General features: G+C 49.9%; 1 protein-coding gene, 2 long non-coding RNA genes and 1 pseudogene across 7 annotated transcripts; 2 read left to right on the top strand and 2 right to left on the bottom strand.

Moving 5' to 3' along the window:
* The first annotated feature begins 26 nt into the window (after positions 1-26).
* LOC117190056 lies at positions 27-16031 on the top strand. 5 transcript variants are annotated; one of them, XR_004473640.1, is made up of 4 exons: positions 27-92; positions 969-1136; positions 2680-3346; positions 16008-16031. It is a non-coding gene; the product is annotated as an uncharacterized LOC117190056 (long non-coding RNA). The 5 variants fall into 5 exon arrangements; XR_004473641.1 differs by lacking the exon at positions 16008-16031 and adding an exon at positions 4775-5001; XR_004473638.1 differs by lacking the exon at positions 16008-16031 and adding an exon at positions 4738-5001.
* Positions 13249-14726, top strand: LOC117190053 (loricrin-like). The gene is made up of 2 exons (XM_033395137.1): positions 13249-13347; positions 13426-14726. Exons 1-2 carry the CDS (start codon positions 13330-13332, stop codon positions 14506-14508), a joined length of 1101 nt encoding a protein of 366 aa, XP_033251028.1. The 5' UTR covers positions 13249-13329; the 3' UTR covers positions 14509-14726.
* On the bottom strand, positions 14716-16022 carry LOC117185713 (annotated as a pseudogene).
* Positions 16032-18787: 2756 nt separating the features above from the next.
* On the bottom strand, positions 18788-19098 carry LOC117190055. Its single transcript, XR_004473637.1, has 2 exons — positions 18988-19098; positions 18788-18879 (listed from the first exon to the last, which is right to left on the bottom strand). It is a non-coding gene; the product is annotated as an uncharacterized LOC117190055 (long non-coding RNA).
* Positions 19099-19619: the final 521 nt, after the last annotated feature.

Here is a 19619-nt window from a genome sequence, read left to right as displayed (position 1 = left end):
GCTCTGCAGATTACGTCAAACGGCAAGGAAAACCCGTTTTACAGCTCAGTCACACGACGAACCTTAGAGTAAACGCACGCGTCCTTTAGAACGTACGGTATATTCCTCATCTGCCACACACACACACACACGCATACCCATTGAAAGCCCAAGGAATACTGTATAAAAAGAAAGGAGGGAGGAGGAAAAAAAATGTTTAAAAGGAAACCCCAAACCTACACACACACACGTCTATGTACATTCTGGCAAATACTGTTACACACGCACAAGTGCAGCAAAGAAAAATTCTTCAGCGCCCAAAAATAAAGTGAAATGTTCTGCATGATAGTGCTGTTGTTGTTGCTTCTGCTGCTGCTGCTGCTGTAGGATAGCGCAAGAAAGGAAGAGTGCGGAGTGCGGAGAGTGAAGAGCGGAGAGGAGTGGGGGGACACAACGGAAACTAAGCACGCTTTCGCACACACACACACACAAACACACACGCACCTGCAGAGCCATGGTATATTCGATAGGAGGTATGACTGTCCGCAAGAGAAGGCAGCGGATAACCGGACTCCCTTACATTGTATTGAATATAACTTGTGCAGAGCCAACTGTGACGCTCGCTCTCTCTCGCAAAAGAAATCAACAGTAAATTGTAATAACACTTCTCAGGACGAAGTCTGTGTGCGAGAGCGAGCGAGAGGGTGTATGTGTGTCAAACAATGTGCGTGCCTGAAGTTTTATACTTTTGGTTTTGCTTTTGTTTTTGTGGTTGCCTTCCGCTCAACTATCCCACTCCACTGTTGCTAAATAAAAATGTAATTAATGTAAAATAAAATCAAATGAAACACAGCAACAACAATAGGCGTAGTGTGTGTGTTTGTGGGCCCAGGCCAGTGTTGGGAAGTGAAAGTGAAATGCAAAACGTGTGAAAAACGCATGAAACTCCTTTTGCGGGGGCTTTCACTGTTTGTTTGTGTGCTATGCAGCTGAATACAACGCGTATATAAAAATAGATATACTGCACTCACGTTTAACTATTACATAAAGTGGCACATCATCATTTATAACACATCGACAACATATAAAATTCAACAAAGGAAACAACAATTGAAACAAACTAAAAGTAAACAACAATTAAAGGAACATTTTTAAAGGTAAAATCGAATAAATGCTTAACAGAAAGACAGAGCCGGAGATTGGAGAAAGCATGCATTTGCATGAATGTTTGTGCAACCCACAACAACCACAACTCATGTGGTGTGGTATAGTGTGCGGCATAGTGTGGTGTGGCACGAGGATTGGGCCATAAATTAGCTCTTGATGTGCACTTAACTAGGCGGCCACACTTTTCATTCGGTTCGCTTTCGTGCGAGAGCTAGTGTAGCGGTAGCATGTCGCACCGTCAGTGGGGGCATAACAAAATTTGTGGCACAACTTTGAGGGTCGCAATGGCAGAGAGACTTCAGCTTTTTCCCTTTTATGGGGCAACTTTAAAACCAACCGCTGGTCACGCCCAAAAAAACAGCAGCTCGGAAACAACAACAGAAACCCGTAGTACTTCCCCCTTGGGGAAGGCTCCCGTTCCGATCCCCGACCTTCTCATAAAATTGTAAGCCAACAACACATTGTTTAACGCCTTTGTGGGCCTTCTCTTCTCTGTGTAACGTAAACAGGGATGCAGGTGAGGATTGTAGGTAGGAGATCTTCTATGGCGTCTCGGGCGCCTAATGGCTTTTGGCCCACCGTGCCCCACCCTCCCGCCACCGCCCACAGCAAATTTCCGCCAGCAAACATCACCTGCCTGCCATCACAGGAGAGTGGTGGAGTGGTATAATGGTAGAGGTAGAGCAGGGGGCAAACTTGATATTGAATATTTTATGGGCGCCTTCATCTAACGTTTTTCCATTTTTGCCCGTCCGTCAGTGACGCTTGCAGCGCGCTCAGACGTGTCAAGAAGTTTGTAAAACACAACAGGAAGAAGGCCTATAGCAACGCCAGCAACAATGGCAGGAGGAGCATCAAGAAGAACATCCGACAGACACAAAGCACTGAGCAATGAGCAGCTTCCAAGCGTGTCCTCATTTACCCACCCACCAACCATCAGAAATTCGCACACTACGCCATTGCCAACGCAACCTCATTGCTTTCTGTTGGGCGCCCATTTATCAATTCTTGTATCTTGTATCTTACTTTGTGCGAGCATCGAGCAAGTACGTACATATAAGGGGTGTGTGTGCGCTTGACGCCCATAATGTTAATTAACTGTATCTTTGTTAAGGTTTAAGTCTTAAAGCGGCCTTCCATCTTCCGACCCTCGTCTCAATCAGCTCTTGGTCTCAGCATCTTTCTCTCCCACCTTTGTGGGTGTGTTTATCTTTTCCGTTACGCACATATACGTAATGTGAGTAAGTCGTTACGTACATGTGTGCACTGTGCACGAGTACGTATGGTACTTACTGTTTTGAGCAGCGCCTCTAAGCTGCCGGGGATTAGCGCGTTGCCAATTACCCTTACATGACACGAAGAGCAATTGCGGCGTCCATGGGCTAAAGACCTGAGAGAACAGATTTAATTTAATTTTGCCCTTCCCGTTGCTTTTGGGATGAGGCCATTACATAAGTAAAAATCTCTCCACTAGTACATTTCTCCAAACTCCCTAATATCTACAAAACTTCTCTCCCTCTTTCTTCCAAACAGACGCATCACAAAATGTAAGGCAATAATCAGCACAAAAGCCAGCAAAAGCTTACAATAGAAGTAGAAGAAGCACCATCGCTTGGCTTGGCTCTTGAAGCTTGCTGGGAGGAGAGTGCTGGGTAAGAGGAGAGGACTGGATTGGATTGGATTGGGGCAGTAGCAGCAGCAGCAGTAGCAGCTGCAGCGATGCCAAGTGCCATTATTGGAAACTGTCGTAATCATAAGATTTGCATACTATAGCCATAGTATCATCATGAAAAGCACCAGCGTGATAAGCACAACAACAACAAAAACAAAAACAACAATCATAGGAGAAATAGCAACAAAATGGTTAACAAAGGGAACGGTGACAATATTAACGGTAAACGAAGCGATCCGCATGCATGAAAAGTGAGAGTGAGGGAGTGAGACATATGTACATATGTATAGTACTACATACATACAATACATTCCGTTATCGAGTGAGAGCCGAGCTTTAAGAGAGGGAGAGAAAGAGAGAGACATGACGCTACGCTGAGGAGATAGGATATATATATATATATATAGCATAGGACACAAAATACAGGAGACAACAGCATCGCAACAACCGCCAGAGGCGCAGAACAAACAAAACGACGACAATCAGTCAAGATGAGTGATGATCAAGCCGGGGCCAATGATGAAAAAGGTGAGTCTGAAATATTAAACTCCAGCTATTGATAGTTTTCTATACCACCGTACTCCCCACTCCGCACTTCCCAAACCACATGTCCAAATCCCTACTGGCCACATACATAAATGTTATGCTTTAGTTGGGGATTTGGGGCCATCAAATCTGGATACGATACGAGGGCATGCATACGAAAAGAGGGCCAAAGGCGAAGATAGGGCCAAAGACTCCTTCCTCCTCTGACACTCTGACAGCGACACCTGCACGCCAACTCAGCAAAACATGCGGCACAGTGGGCGTTGTGTGTTGTGCGGAACATCTACATCCATATATACCCAAAAACATTCCAGAGAGTGCTTAAACGAGAGCGTATTTTCCTGTGACTGTTAATTTGTTCCCAAGTCTCATCAGAAGACAACCACTGTGCAGGAGGTAGAGATTGGAGATTCAATAGAAGGAGCAGAAGGAATTTGCTCTTTGTGCGTGTTGCCTTTTCCTTTTTGAGGCTCCCGCTCGGCCAAGGCTCATCAACATAATTAAATAGCATTGATCATTGTGTGTGCCCTTGGTTCAGTACGGGTCTGGGGCCTGCCTCTGATTCTGCTTCTATGTCTGGGCCGATAAAATGTGGATCGAAGCCGCTTAATGGCGGCTTAAGGTTGTGCACTGGATCCGGCCCTAAGGCCGGCGCCATTTAAATAAATGATAAACAAATCGAAAATGTGAGGAACTTCTTCTTCCAGCCCCCGGACAAACTTTCGACTGATGACTGGCCATAAGTTACGCAACCGTTTTCCACAGGCAGGAACCTTCCATGGCAGAGGAAGAGGCGGGGCGCCAGGGACAGGGACAGCGCCACAGAGCACAGACAATTTGTCCTCTCGCTGGATGGGGTGGGTGGGGCGCTAGCAGGCTATATGGGGACCATTGTAAGTGGAGGATATCCATGGGGGGGAGGGTTAACAATGCCAGCTGCGGATTACGAATATCAACGGAAACGGAAACTAATTAAATATGTAGAGCAATGGCTGCATTTGCCTTTATTCTCCTCCTTTGGCCCATTCTTTTTTTTCATCTCGTTCTGTTTTCAGTTTCAGTTTACCTTGTGCCGCATTCTTTTTCTCATTGTCCGCCTCGAATTGGATTCGCATGGGGCCAGAAATCCATCCCCAGGGAGCATAATTGCAACATCAGTCTGTTGTCTCCCTCCATCAACCATATAACATCTCCAGTCCCCAATCCCATTCCCATTGCCCATCACCATTGAACTTGTACAAAGATGTACAAACATGCCAACACAGAACCCACCTTTGCGGTTGCCTAGATGAAAGGGATTTTGGCAAAAGCCAAAAGGCTCGCTAATTTCTATGTCTGTGCGTAATTTCCTATTTGTTTCTCGACGTTTTAAGAATTACTTTACTTTCGTATGCACATATGCCATTCAAGTCTGGGGATGTGCAGCGAAGACGCATCTGAATAAAATCAGAGTCATGCAAGCGAAGGCTCTAAGGGCGATGACAGGTGCCCCGTGGTTTGTTCGGACCACAATGCTGGAAAGAGATCTCCTCATCCCAAAAATTGGAGATCAAATAAACCATCATAGCAGTCGATACAACGATAGGCTCATTAACCATCCAAATGAAACAGCTAGAGGATTACTGCACCCCCAAGTCCCACGCAGACTCAAACGTCTCCACCCATCGAACATAAAAAATAGAAAAATTTGCTGAATAACACATCATTAAAATGTATATATAAACCTAATCATTAAACTCTTATAATATGTAGTAAGCCAATGTAAATATCACTAATATTAGATCATAGTTTAAGTAAAGCTGATTTCTAATAAAAAAAAAAAAAAAAAAAAAAAAAAAAAAATAAAACTTTCGTATGCGTCAAGCATGCACTCCCATGGAGCATAATTGACCCATCACTCTCTGCGGTCTAATCTCAGTCCTAGTTCCAATTATAAGCCCATTTCCCGTTACCAAGGACCAAGCTCTACGCAGCTGCAGCTTCAACTTCAATGTCCCAACACTCGCCACTGTCTTTTGCGGTTTCTTAGATGCAACTGGTGTTTTGGAAAACCAGAGACTGCCTGTTTTCTGCTTTAGTGATTAGTTTCCGGTCAGCCTTTGGGCATTACTGCTTCGATGCAGTTTTTATTTGCAGTTTACCTTGCGCCGGCCGTCAGCCATCGGGTGCTACAGGGGGACAAACGGATGACGGGTCGGCTCGCACAACTGTGAACTCGGAACTGAGGCGCAGCCGCTCCGGTTAGTAATAGCCGGTGAGGCCTGCGTCCCACACCACCCATGACACAGAGGGTTGCGAGCGAACCGTCACCCGCCGTAACTGTACGCAGCGGTAGAAGTGCGACTACACTCTCCCCGTGAGGGCGGCTGGAAACAGGTCCTGGCACGGTCATGTCTCTGCCAGGATGCTGGCGAATGGAAGTCGGGCGGAGAGAAGAAAACTCTCAGTGAAATTACTCCAATCCAAGGTGACACTGTTATATGCCGAGGGATGCATGGCCGGGGGGTGCCCGGTCACTAATATGCGGACTCTGGATACCTGCCGACCTCCAGTTTAAATTAGGCTTCCCGGGGCAAGCGGGCTATGCCTCGGGTGACCAACCCCTTCCCGCCTACTCGTGGGATCAAAAATGCCAAATATATCAAAAATACAAAATAAAAACACCGCAAAGGATCTCGGTACTCCTCTTAAAGTACCGGAGGGACAAACCAATCCCTCTGTACCAGCGCCTGGGAAAACAGGTCCAAAGAAGATGGGGAAGGAGACTGAGTCGGTCCACCGTCTTCAGGCAGCGGCCGCAGCGCGGGGGGGCCCGAAAAGCCAATCGGGTCCTTCCAAGTCGGGTGGCTCCAAGGGCGAACCGGAGACCGGGGGGGCTGCCAAGCAGAGCGTAATCGCGGCTGGTAAGCGCACCGGGACCGAGGAACCCATGGGCGCCCCGGCGAGCAGCGTCTCTGCACCACGGGGAGGAAAGCCGTCGTACCAGGACAGGAGACGAGCGTCTTTCATCCTGTCCAACGAGGACCCGAACTTTAGGGCGTCAGCAGAAGGAAAGGAGCAGAGGCTGTGGTCCTCCTCAATCCTGCCACTCTTCCAGCCAGCCAAAGCCGGAAAGGGCGCAGCAAAGGCCCCCAACAAGCGGCAACGCTCAGCGGAGGACCCCGCTAACCAGCCAGGCCAAGCCCAGCAAGCCAAGCGGGTGAAGACCCACCCCACGAACCGGTCGTTCGCTGAGGTGGCGAGGGGCAAGACCCTGATCGGCGTCCTGGACAGGGGCGCCGAGGACGGCCATGCCCCTCGCGATAAGTGGCACCTGGTGGAGAACGAGCTCCAGGACCGGTTCCTACAGGAACTGGAGGAGAACGGCGGACCACCGCCAAAGTGTGAGGACCCAGGGTGGCATCAAGGCAAGGTGAAAGCCATCGCCTGCCAAGACGCTCGCTCTGCGGCCCTCTACATGAAGGCGGTGGCTGCTCTGAAAGAGGTCTACCCAGGAGCGAAACTGGAGGCCGTGAGATGGGAGGATGTTCCCAGCCGCCCGAGAGCCAGAGCATGGGTATCGGCAAAACCTGCAGAACCTGAGAAAATCCTCAGGCTTCTGCAGGTCTGCAACCCCCACCATCCCACAGCCGATTGGAAGGTGGCCAAGGTAGAGGACATCAAGGGGCAGAGGCGCCAGATTATCCTCGTCCTAAATGAGGAATCGCTAGAGCCCCTCGTCAAAACGGACGGTGTGGTCGACTACGGATACAAAAAGGTCACCATTACCACCTAAAGTCGGATCGCAAGGGCAGGCAAGCGGAGGTCGAGCCAGACCCGGAGCTGCCGAAGATCCCGAAAGAGGGGGCCTCGTGCGAGGAAGACAACCCGGCGTCGGATGCGGCGTCCATGATGTCGGATGACATCCTGGACGACTACGCGTTCGACGAGTTCGACCTAGCCAGAGGTCTCAGCCATATCGTTGTCGGGGAGGAGCCAGATTCCCCCGACAGCGATCTAGAAGCAACAATGGTGGAGGTGAGACTCAGGAATGTCACTGACGATCCTGCAGATAAACCTCCACCATTGTAAGGCAGCATGCGCTGCTCTACTGCTCCACCTGGCCAAGGGTGGAGTCGACATAGTCCTCATTCAGGAGCCCTTGATCCTCGGAAACAGGGTCTCCGGTCTGAGGACTTCTGACTACAAACTATACGTAGCTGAAACCGCAGGTAAAAGTCGTACCTGCATTCTTGCAAAAAGAGAGTTGCACTTATTTTTGCTCCCAAATTTCAGCAATGAAGACCACACCGCAGTGAGCCCCGAAGGCCAGGAGCGCTCACTGAGGATCTGCTCCACATACATGGGGCATGATCAGCCAGACCCCCCTCCACACGCGCCTCTCAGGGATCTAGTCGCAGACTGTTCGGCCAAGGACTTCGGCCTAATTGTGGGATGCGACGTAAACGCGCATCACTGTCAGTGGGGAAGCACTGACACAAACGAAAGGGGTGAGTATCTTTTCAGCTACTTACTGACCACTCAGATGGTCTTATTAAACCGGGGTAGTGAAAAAAGGTGGGAACCTTTATTATTAAAAACCGCAAGGAGGTCCTGGACCTCACGCTTGCCTTTCATGAGCTCCAGCGTAACATTGTATCCTGGAGAGTCCTGGAAGAGCACTCCTTCTCGGACCACAGGTACGTGGAAACTGTCTTCTCCTTCTCAGTACCGAAGCCAGTCCGATTCCGGAACATCAGGCGGACAAACTGGACTCGGTACTCTGATTACCTCTGTCGTGTTCTCCCTGAGCCCCCTTCTGAGGAGGAGTTCTCCACGGAGGCCACGACTCGTCTTCTTAAGATCTTTACCGACCCCTGCAATAAGGCGCTCGACAAAGCATGCCCCTCTGGCAAGAACAGAGGCCGGAAGAAACCTGAATGGTGGAATCCGAAACTGGGTGAACTCCGGAAAGCCGCCCGGAGACTCTTCAATAAAGCTAAGGCTGAAAACGTTGAGCAAAACTGGGCCGAATACAAGGCCAGTCTGTCAACCTACAACAAAGAACTTAGAAAAGCCAAACGCGCCTCCTGGCGTAAGTTCTGCAGCGAAATCGAGAGTAACTCAGAAGTCTCACGCTTGCGCAGAGTTCTATCGAAGACAACACCCACCCTGGGCTACTTGAAGAACACCGACCAGTCGTGGACTACGTCCAGCGATGAATCGCTAAATCTTCTCCTAAATACTCACTTCCCTGGCTCCGATGAAAACAGACCCAACTACTTCGCGCCTCCTTCTGTCGTCTCAAATGCCCTCCTGAGCCTGCTAAGCCGGGAGAACATCTCCTAGGCGATCAGAAGTTTTAAACCTTACAAATCCGCGGGCTCAGACGGCATTTTCCCTGCCCAACTGATTCACGCGGGACTTAAAGCCATTAACTTAATAATTAACTTAATTAATTGCTCAAAATAATTTACGAGGGAATCTTTTCCCACGGGTGCATTCCTGACATTCTGGCTTCAGACCAAAGTCGTATTCATACCCAAGGCAGGCAAGCCCTCGCACACTGCCCCAAAAGATTTCAGGCCCATTAGTCTATCATCTTTTCTTCTAAAGGCGATGGAACGGCTCTGGGGCTGCATCTCACAGCGTCTATTCCGTCCAGTCTGATCTCAGACTCCCAGCATGCCTATCGGAAGGGAAGATCCACCGAAACGGCCCTACACTCGATCACATCGATCATCGAAGCGTCCCTTAACTTTAAGGAGTACACCCTAGTAGCCTTCCTCGACATAGAAGGCGCCTTTAACAACATCCTTCCGACCGCCATCACGGGCGCACTGACGGATCTGGGCGTTGACTCCAGGACGGTGAGCCTGATCGATCAGATGCTACAATGCAGGACGGTTGAGGCATCACTGGGGACGTCAACGTGTACGATTTGTCAGCAGAGGTACACCGCAGGGCGGAGTCCTCTCGCCCCTCCTATGGAACGTGGCAGTGAACACACAGCTGCGGGAGATAGAGGGGGGTGGCTGCCGTGTGGTGGCGTATGCGGACGATGTTGCCATAGCATTCTCCGGAAAATTTCCGCAGACGTTGTGTGAGTGCATGACAAGTACTCTCACGAAAATGTCGAAATGGGCAGCATTTGTCTGCGTCAACCCGTTAGGCGTCAACCCGTCTAAAACGGAACTGGTGCTTTTCACTAGGAAGTACAAAGTTCCGGTACTGATTCCCCCAAGACTATGTGGGGAAACGCTAGTCTTCAGCAACAACGCCAAGTATCTTGGCCTAATCCTCGATAGAAAGCTCGATTGGAAATTGAGCATAGAGGATAGAGTAAAGAAAGCCACAGTGGCCCTCTATACTTGCAGGAAAGCCATCGGACTAAAATGGGGAATGACCCCCTATATAGTCCGGTGGCTCTACACCGCCATCATACGACCGATCATGCTCTATGGAGTGGTGGTATGGTGGCCAGCCTTAGACAGAAGGACATGCCTCAATAAACTCAGCAGAGTTCAACGCATGGCAGAGCTATGCATCACTGGCGGGCTACGCACTACTCCAGGGGAAGCCCTGGATACTGTGCTGGACCTCCTCCCTGTAGATCTTATGGGAAAGAAGGTGGCAACACTTTCTGCCCTCAGAATGAGAGAAGCCAGACTGTGGAAGGCGTCCGCGGTTGGGCACTCGGGACTCCTGATGAGACTTCCGCAATTACCAGAGAGGACAGATTACTGTATTCCTAGTGATCACCTCTCGACGCCCTTCCAGGTATCAATCCCACCTAGGGAGGACTGGGAGATGGGCGAACCAGGACCTGCAAATGCGGTTCACTTCTACACTGATGGCTCAAAGCTAGACGGCCGCGTGGGAGGCGGAGTCTACTGCAGCGAGCTGAAAATCAGTCATTGCTTCAGGCTCCCGGACCACTGTAGTGTTCCAAGCGAAGATTGAAGCCATCAAGGAGGCCATTTCTATAGTCTCCAAACTACGTCTAGACACGCACTTAGTGTGCGTCTTCTCGGACAGCCAAGCGGCTATTAAAGCTCTAGGCTCAATATCGTCGAACTCAGCGACTGTAAATGACTGCCGCAGGTCTCTGCACGAGATCGCAGAGCAGTTGGATCTCTTCCTTACATGGGTCCCCGGCCACAGGGACATCGAGGGGAACGACGCCGCCGACGAGCTAGCCAGGCAGGCTAGCCAGCCTCTCCTATCGGAGAGGGAGCAGGTAGCGATGCCCTTAGCTACGTGCAGGCTCCTAACGCACGAATTGTTCGAGCAAAATGCCAATAGGAGATGGCAGCAAACCGTCTCCTGTAAAGTCTCAAGATTGATTTGGCCATATCGATCGAAGAAGCGCTCAGCAGAGCTGTATAGACTCAGCAGAGCACAGTGCTCTGCAGTTACTCGAGCCATTACGGAACACTGGCAGATCGGCACTCATGCCTCCAGACTGTCAATCCCTCATAACGACTTCTGCAGGAGTTGTCGCGACAAGAAGGAGGAGGAATCGGTCCTCCACTTCTTCTGCCATTGCCCAGCCCTTGGAAATCGTCGTCTTCGTATTCTCGGGGCCGCTTCCTCACGGACATTTCGGACCTGTCCGAAATCAAACCAGGGACCTTGTCCAAATACATCCAAGCCACCGGATGCGACTGCCTTTAATCCTGCAGTAGTCTGCTCTCACGGTTCAGGCAACGAGAAGGGGCACATGCCCACGCGGCAACACAACGGACCTTCTATAGGTCCAAGTGAACTCGGGGGCGGGAGGCTCACATCCCCCCTCCCGGCTACCGCCTTAACCTAACCTAACCTACCTTGCGCCGTATTCTGACTCGCTTTGCGGATTGGAACTCGATTCGCCTGGGGCCAAGATGTGCAACCCATAGAAAGTGCAGCCAACCCCTTTGGTGCATAATTGGCCCTGTAGTCTGCAGTCCCTACACCACTCATCACCTATCTTCCATCTCCAATCACAATCACAATCCCAATCGCATTCCCATTTCCCGTCACCATTGAACTTGTGCAAAGGTCTGCAACGGCAACTGCAACTGCAACGTGCCACCACTCTCCACCCACCCCGTTTCGCGGTTGGCTAGATGCAACTGTTTTTTTTTTTGGAAATCCAAAAGACTGGCTGCTTTCTGTGTCTGTGTGTAATTTCCTTTTTGTTTTTGGGCGCCTTGAGAATGACTTTGCTTCCGCATGAAGATGCGGCAAGCGCTCCGACCTGGTGGGACCATTATGCAATACGGGGAAGATGCGTCTTTGTTGCATTTAATGTTAATGTGCGACCGCCAACCGGTTGCCCAGACCCATCATCATCATCATCATGAGCATCGTGGCCCTCGATTGGTGGCTTTGCCGAAGATGTAATCCCCATGGAGTGTTGCACGCCAGTTTTCCTGTTAATGAAATGCATTTTCGAATGCCACAGAAAGAGCCGCAGACGCAAACGCAGTCGCAGTCGCAGACTCCGATCCGATTCCCAGTCGAACAGATCCCATCAGCAACATCATTATGATTATGATTATGATTATCATTATCATTCGATTGGCAACAGCTGGTTGCGTTGGCGTCGCTCTGGTGGCTGCTACTAGTTCCTTATGTAAGCATCCATTCCATCCCCACTTTGAGGGGGCCATGCCATGCCACGCTTTTGTTTACAAATTTGACTGAATTTAAATGTCTATTAATTGATTTGGCAATATGAATGGGGACCGAACCGAGATGAAAGATGAGGCATGTTAATCAACTGTCGGGTGTTCGTAATCGAAATTGCCATATGGCCCCGTTTACGATGAAAATTGCAGCCCACTCTCTAGTACCCCCCTCCCGTACACTCCCCCTACCACTCAATGCTAATGAAAACTGTAGCTAATCAGCGGCGAAAGCAAAACAATGGACAGGGAAGGGAGGTGAGAGCGAACGAGACGCTGGGCGTCCAGTGCGGCCACTGGCCATGACCTCGCCTCTCCGCTGATGTAAGAGCCAGATGATGAGCGAGTCAAAATCTTACGGTACTTTTTCTCTGCTTCTCCAGCATTGTCAGAGGGAGAGGGAGAAGGAGAGAAATGCTTTCGCTCCAGCAAGCCAGCCAGAACCAGAGTAAGCAATGTTATCAGGTTAATTACCGGCACGGGAATGGCCATCAATGGGTTAATGACAAACGACGGCCAGCAGCAAAAGCAGACAGGCAGACCCTTGGCTTGGCCAATTCGTTATGCAAGTGCCCAGGCCCAGACATCCAGCAATAAGGAATTGCCAATAGGAAGTTCGTATCGTATCGTATCTGCATAAGCATGCATAAGCCATGCATAAACATTAACGAATACAACATACATAACTAACGGTTAACAGCCACACTGGACCGGCCCTGGGCCAAGACTTGGATTGAGACTAAAACTGGATCTAAAATGTCTATGATTATTAACGATTTTCGGCAACAGCCAACCCAATAATATGCAGCAGAGGCTTAGGGCCATTCGGATTTTCTCCCAGATCCAACGAAAGTGGAGCACAAAAGGGGCAGAGAGGGAGAGAGTGAGTGAGAGTGTTTTTGCAAAAGGGCAGTCAATGATGGCAATGATGATTAGGCTGATGTGAAAGGTCAACACTCTAGCCGATCGCGCAGAGAGGCAGAGAGACGTGGAGAGTAGAGAGAAAGAAAAGGTAAAACGAAACAATGTGGCCTTCAATGAGTCGTGCTGGCAGCAGACCCTGCCTCTGCCACAAGTTCAGTTCAGCTCAATTCATCTCGTCGTCGGAGAGATTATCGCCTGCACTTGCCACAGCGGCCGTCGCGTCGCACCACTTACATAACCTCAAATTCGGAGCTCGAGAGCTCTGCTCCAAGCGCGCGTATAAAACGGCGCGCAGAGACGATTGCCGAATCATTTCCAGCCACATAGTTCGTAGCCCAGCAGCCGGTGAGCTACAATCCAAATCCTTGGCAACTTTCGACATCAGGAGAAATGGCAGCTTGTTTCATTGTGAGTTGGCGGTGGACTCCACTCCCCTGCGAGCGAATACGGATTCTAATAGTGTCATCTTTCCCTTTCCCCGTATAGTTGAGCGTGCTCTTGCTGGCCAGTCCGGCGGTATGGGGCAAGCCCTCATTTGGACGGGAGCACGTCCACATTCGCATCCACCTGCCCGAGAGCAGGGGAGATCATGGTGGAGATCATCACGGAGGCGGTGGTGGCGGCGGAGGCTATGAGATTCACTCCCATGATAGTGGGCATGGAGGCGGTGGTGGCGGCGGAGGCTATGAGATTCACTCCCATGACGGTGGGCATGGAGGTGGTGGCGGCGGCGGCGGATATGAGATTCACTCCCATGACGATGGACATGACGATGGACATGGCGGTGGAGGAGGCCAAGTCAGTACCTATGCCATTATTACCGAGAACCACGGCGGATCTGGTGGCTACAACTCTGGCGGACACGGATCCGGAGGATACAGCTCTGGCGGACACGGCTCCGGAGGATATAGTTCCGGAGGCTACAGCTCTGGCGGACACGGCTCCGGAGGATACAGCGCTGGGGGACATGGCTCTGGCCACGATGATGCTCAGATTGCCGCCATCGCAGCTGCCGCTGGCTCTTCCTCTCACGGTTCGTCGGGTGCTGGAGGATACAGCTCTGGCGGACACAGTTCCGGAGGCTACAGTTCCGGTGGCTACAGCTCCGGACACGATTCTGGTCATGCTATAGCTAATATTGCGGCCATTGCAGCTAGCGCTGATACCTCCTCCCACGGCTCTTCGGGTGCTGGCGGATACAGCAGCGGAGGCTACAGCTCGGGAGGCTATAGCTCGGGGGGAGGCTACAGCTCTGGTGGACACGATGATGCCCATATTGCAGCCATTGCAGCTAGCGCGGGCTCTGGCGCTGGAGGATACAACAGCGGAGACTACAGCTCAGGGGGCTACAGCTCAGGGGGCTACAGTTCCGGCGGACACGGCTCTGGGGGCTACAGTTCCGGCGGAGGAAGCAGCTACGATAGCCAGGTGGTGACTGCTGCTGTCGTTTCCAGCGGAGGATATAGCGGTGGCTCTCATGGCGGTGCATCCTCCGGGGGTGGGGACGGTTACAATTACTCGCCCCCCGCCGTCGGTGGCTGGTCGGGATCTGCCTCCAACTGGTCGTAGGGGCCGTTTCCTGCATTGGCCATCCGGACATCTAGTCTATTGCTCATTCCCACAAGTTCACCCGATTCCATTGGACTTTTAACTTATAATACTCGTATGGCTCGTTCGCTCATCCACATTCCACATGTCACATCTGAAGGAGTAACTACTCCCTCCTCCACTGCAGCTCACCAACGGTGCCGATGTACAAAATAAACCATGTTAGTGTAATAATTTAACTCATTCCCGGTGTGTTTAATCGTTTGTGTCTATGGGTCAGCGGTGGGATGTTTAGGTCTCACTAACGAGACTGTGTGGTGCTGGCATCACCCATATGGGGCATCTTTATTAGGTCCAGCCGGCCTTTTTAGGTGCGGCGCTCTTGGCCTTCTCTTCCTTCAGACGCTGCTCTTCCCGGTCCTGCACAGGATGGATGACGTAGCGGTTAATGTAGTCATAGAAAGTGAAGTAGAAGGCACTGGATAAGCCGGAGGGGCTTATTGTGGGGGGCTAACCCCCTTATAAAAGCCGGAGATGCCCTCACCCTTTAAGGTGATCATGAAGCATTGCTTTGCCGTCGGACAAATGGGATTCCGACCGAACGTTTGTCGATCCTGGTGAAAACCGTGCAGCTGCATGCGCTTCTTCATCAGATCTGCTGGATAGACCAGTAACTTGGACGACACCCCGGCGAGGGCACCATTGACGAGGAGGCAGAGACCAGGAATGTTGTGGTCGGGATTTTACTTCTTGACAATAAAGAGGACAAGGGCGTTCAGGTACTTGTAGATGAGAAAGTTGGCCCCTACTAGCGGAAAGATCTGCGCCAGGGTAAAGACCAAGCCACGGGACAAGCCTCGCAATCCTTCAGTAGAGTGTACGAAGTGTACACCTTTCCGGGAGCTCATGCGACTCCTCTTGCTGGTGGGATCGGCGGCCACCACTTGAGTGCGGATTACATCGAAGGGCTGAGCAGCCACGGTGCCCAGACATCCGGCCAATCCCCCGCATACAAAGTACAAGAGTAGCGGTCGGTCGTCGAAGAAGGGCATCTTGTGGGCCTTGACTCGAAGCTGCTCGTACGACCAGAACTGCACGACTGCATAGGTAATGCTCAGCACCTGACCACGCCAGATTCCCCGTAGTCCCTCCTCTTTGTATATGCTACGAAAGGCGTGCAGCAGACCCTGGTACTTCGATTCGTATCTGTGCTTGCCCACCGGCTCCACTTGCATCTGAAAGCGAATTTTGATCACGTCGAACGGCTGCACCAAGGTCCTAGTCAAGCCCCCAGCGACACCGCCGCCTAAGGCTTGCAGCAACTGTACGAGCGGAGTATTATCAGGCATATTTCTGATTGCTGGAATAGAAAGGGCGGCCGATTAGCTATACTGGGGGTGGTAGGGGTGTGGCACTAGATAATGCACGCATATTCACCAAACCAAGCCAAAACAGTCCATTCTCAACCAAAACTCTGTACACCCCTGATCATCTTTCTGTTGTGCTTCCTCTCCTTGCAGCTGTTGCCAAACACCAGGTCTTTGACTACACGCAGAGGTCGCAGGTCAAGCACGAGAACCGGCACATCCAGCTGGTGCGGGAATATGGCTTCCACCCGCGCACCAAAGCCTCCGTGGAGGACGGCGATGTGCTGCCGCGGAAGTTTGAGCCCTTTCCGAAGGATATGTACGGCAAGCCGCTCGAGGAGATTGACACCTTCATACACGAGGAGGAAAGTGGCTCAGTATCCATTATCTGCAGACCCAAAATGTGCCGGGGCCAAGCCGAGCAAGCCCTGCTGCCCTGCCACCCCATTTGGCCTCCATTGCCACTAATTAAAAAGTCACACACAGACGCGACCCAGTCCCAGCCAGGGGCAACAATTGAGGGGCGGGGCGGGCGACCACTGCAACTGCAAGTGGCACAACGGAAATGGAACGCGACGCGACTTTGGTTTTGTTTTTGCTGTTGATTTTGTTGCGTTTGCATTTGCATTGTGTGTGCACCAGTGGAAATGCACTTTTTCCTGGCAAGCGACCAGCGGCGGGGGTTAATGGAAACGCCTAGAACGACCCTCGTGGCCCTCTCGAAAGCCAAAAAGGAAATCAGCGTAAATGCCGCCGCGCGGGCTCGTTAAATTTCAAAAGTAAGAATAAATTTTTGGAGCTATGGGCAAACAATGAACCAAACACACACACATCCACTCACATGTACTTTACTGGCAGGGCAGGAATATGGGTCATGCCATGGCATGCACGGGGCTACGGTACCGACTCTGGGGCAGAGGAAACTTGCGACCGTATTTACGTGACTCAAACCAAACTGGCCAACACAGCCGCAGCAGCCCGCAAGAGGACAAATTATAGACGAACATGCAAGTGTACCAAGACTTGGCGACTTTTCATGCCACGTGTCGTGGAGAAATAATTCCAAATAACGGCACATATACCGGGCCGGGCTGGGCTGGGCCTGGAAAAATAAACATGCAATTGACCAGGATGGGAGATGAGCCTGTGACCAAGTACCTGACGTCGAGTGATGTTCTTTATCGATTGGGTACTTACTCAAGGCAAACAGTCTGCCAATCTATAATTAAATCTTATTGTTTACTAAAGCTTAGTCAACCAAAAGTTCATAACGAACAATGGCAACTTGAGCCAGTCACTGGAAGACCATATCGTGACTACTAAAATCACTGCACGACCCTGCTCATCTCTGATTAGAACATGTGCCGCAATGTTGCCGGACTTTGCACGCATCCATTGGCAGCGCCAATGCAATGTTTACTCATGCATGTACACGTTAGAGTGTGTGTGTTTGTGGAACAAAAATCTATACAGACTTAGGCGGAGGAGAATCAAAGTGCTTAATTGCATTTAATGGGACACTTTTTATGCAAGTGGCAAATGCCGGCCAGGCAAAGCAAACAACTAAACGATGGCGACGTCGGTTGTCTGCTCCAGTGATAAGACACAGCCACAGACGACACCGCATGTTTGCCCGAACAAGACCCTACACAACTTTCCTTCTGTGCACTTAAAAGTACACATGCTTATCCTCCACAGCTCTACTCGCCACCATACATCCCTAGAACGGACTGGTAGGGCGTTATATGGGGTGTGGTGTGGAGGGGGCGACGACAGCGGCAGCGTAGCGTAACCAAAGGCGCATGCAAATTTACAGAAAAGGCACACAAAATGGCAAATGGCAAACTGCCACCCAATCGCAATTTTTGCTTGTTACATTAAAATTTCTGCTTACTCGGTTGAGCGACGTTTATGTGTGTATTACAGTGACAAACGACCTTCAGAATAGTGGGGGAGGAGTGGCGGGAAGACAGACAGAAACATCATCCTTAGCATGAAAAACAGGCAGGCCAGGCCGCTCTGGCTGGCACCTCTGCATACATATGTATGTATGTATGTATATAATTGAAGAAATCAAGGCGCTAATGAACAACGCTCGGCTCGGCTGCCGCTCTTTTTCTCCTCTCCGTCAAACAAATCGATATTTCCGAATGGTGCCCCAGGAACGGAGCGGAGCCGGCTAATCTGACGAGCGCACGACACGCGCTCCCAAGGGGCAAGCAACAGCAGCCCTTGGTCTGATTGTACTTTGTGTAATTGTATTAGCCGATTAAGTGGAAATTTACTGCCTTGGCCGGGAGCACGATGATCAATGTTTAATGTGGTCAGTCAGTCGGTCGGACGGTGTGTCAGCTATGTTGGATTTAATTGGTTTTGGTATTTGGCTACCAAACGCTACTCACTCTCACTAATCTTCTTGTTTCAAGCGATTACTTTCTCCAGTTTTCTGCCGGCATGGCGTCATAAACTTCCAAGCTTGAGAAAAAAATTACTCTATATTGCAGGATTAAAAATTATCGGAATGTCAAAAATTAGTGTAACATTTTAGCCAAAACGTGCTCTGTGCGCTACATACACACACACAGATGACATACAAATGTGGTTATGTTGAAACAGCACGCTGGGTGCCGCTTTTTTCTCTACCACTCAATTATTAAGAACACATGATTTGATTCAGTTGGAACTTTTGTAAAAATCCAGTAATTTATTAGAATCAATTTAAACGTGAAATTCGGAAGTGTATTTTAAATGCACATTTTCTTGTTTTGCGTGAAAACTGTTTTTACAAAATTACTTTCGGGCCACAATGTGGGGCCCAGACGGCATGTTTCAGTAATGGTGTGCTTATATGTCAAAAGTTCCTGAAACGAACAAAAAACGGCAAATTAGAATCTTGCGTGTCGCTAGGGCTCCTGTGGCCAAGCGGGTACTCACCAGTTAGTGGTCGATGGCGCTGCACCTACTTGGAACGTGCACGCATCTTTCTGCGCTTACGCTTCAACCTACGCATACGCTTCTTACGCCACTGAAAATGAGATAAAAACAATTAAATTGCAGTCTTAATCTGTTTCCACTTTTAGTCTTGCTCTACTCCAATTCTTTTCTGCACTTATTATCTTGACTTACAAATTACCTTAGCTCTCATTTTCCTTGTGGTCGGTTTGACGGGTCGAGAACGAAAGAACGATGGTCGAACGGAAGTCTGGCTGCTAGGTTCGCGTTTCCTCTGACAGCACGAATATCGTGCAGATATTTATCCGCAGCCCGACTATCGCATCCAAGGTTGACTTTTATATATCGATATAAATATTCTTTTGACAATGGTTTTAACTAAACCTAAGATTATTATTGTAGCCGTCTCCAGGCTATCAGAGCACTTTATTTTTTTATATTTTTATTGTCGACTGCATTTTTCAGATTTACGCTAAAATTTTCATATTTCATCGATACTTTTGTGCGATGCACGCAGTTTGACTTATACCACTAACCATACATCATGAGAGAGAGAGAGCGCAGAGAGAACATGTGTTAGTACACACGCAATATATATTGCGAGTGTTATTAATATTATTTTTATACCCGATACTCAAAATGAGTATTGGGGTATATTAGATTTGTGGTAAAAGTGGATGTGTGTAACGTCCAGAAGAATCGTTTCCGACCCCATAAAGTATATATATTCTTGATCAGCATCAATAGCCGAGTCGATTGAGCCATGTCTGTCTGTCCGTCTGTCCGTCTGTCCATGATGCAATTATACAAGGT

The sequence above is a fragment of the Drosophila miranda genome, assembly GCF_003369915.1.
Source record: "Drosophila miranda strain MSH22 chromosome Y unlocalized genomic scaffold, D.miranda_PacBio2.1 Contig_Y1_pilon, whole genome shotgun sequence".
NCBI classification, from domain to species: Eukaryota; Metazoa; Arthropoda; class Insecta; order Diptera; family Drosophilidae; genus Drosophila; species Drosophila miranda.
Note: the sequence above shows the minus strand (reverse complement) of the source record. Positions and strands in the feature narration are given on the sequence as shown.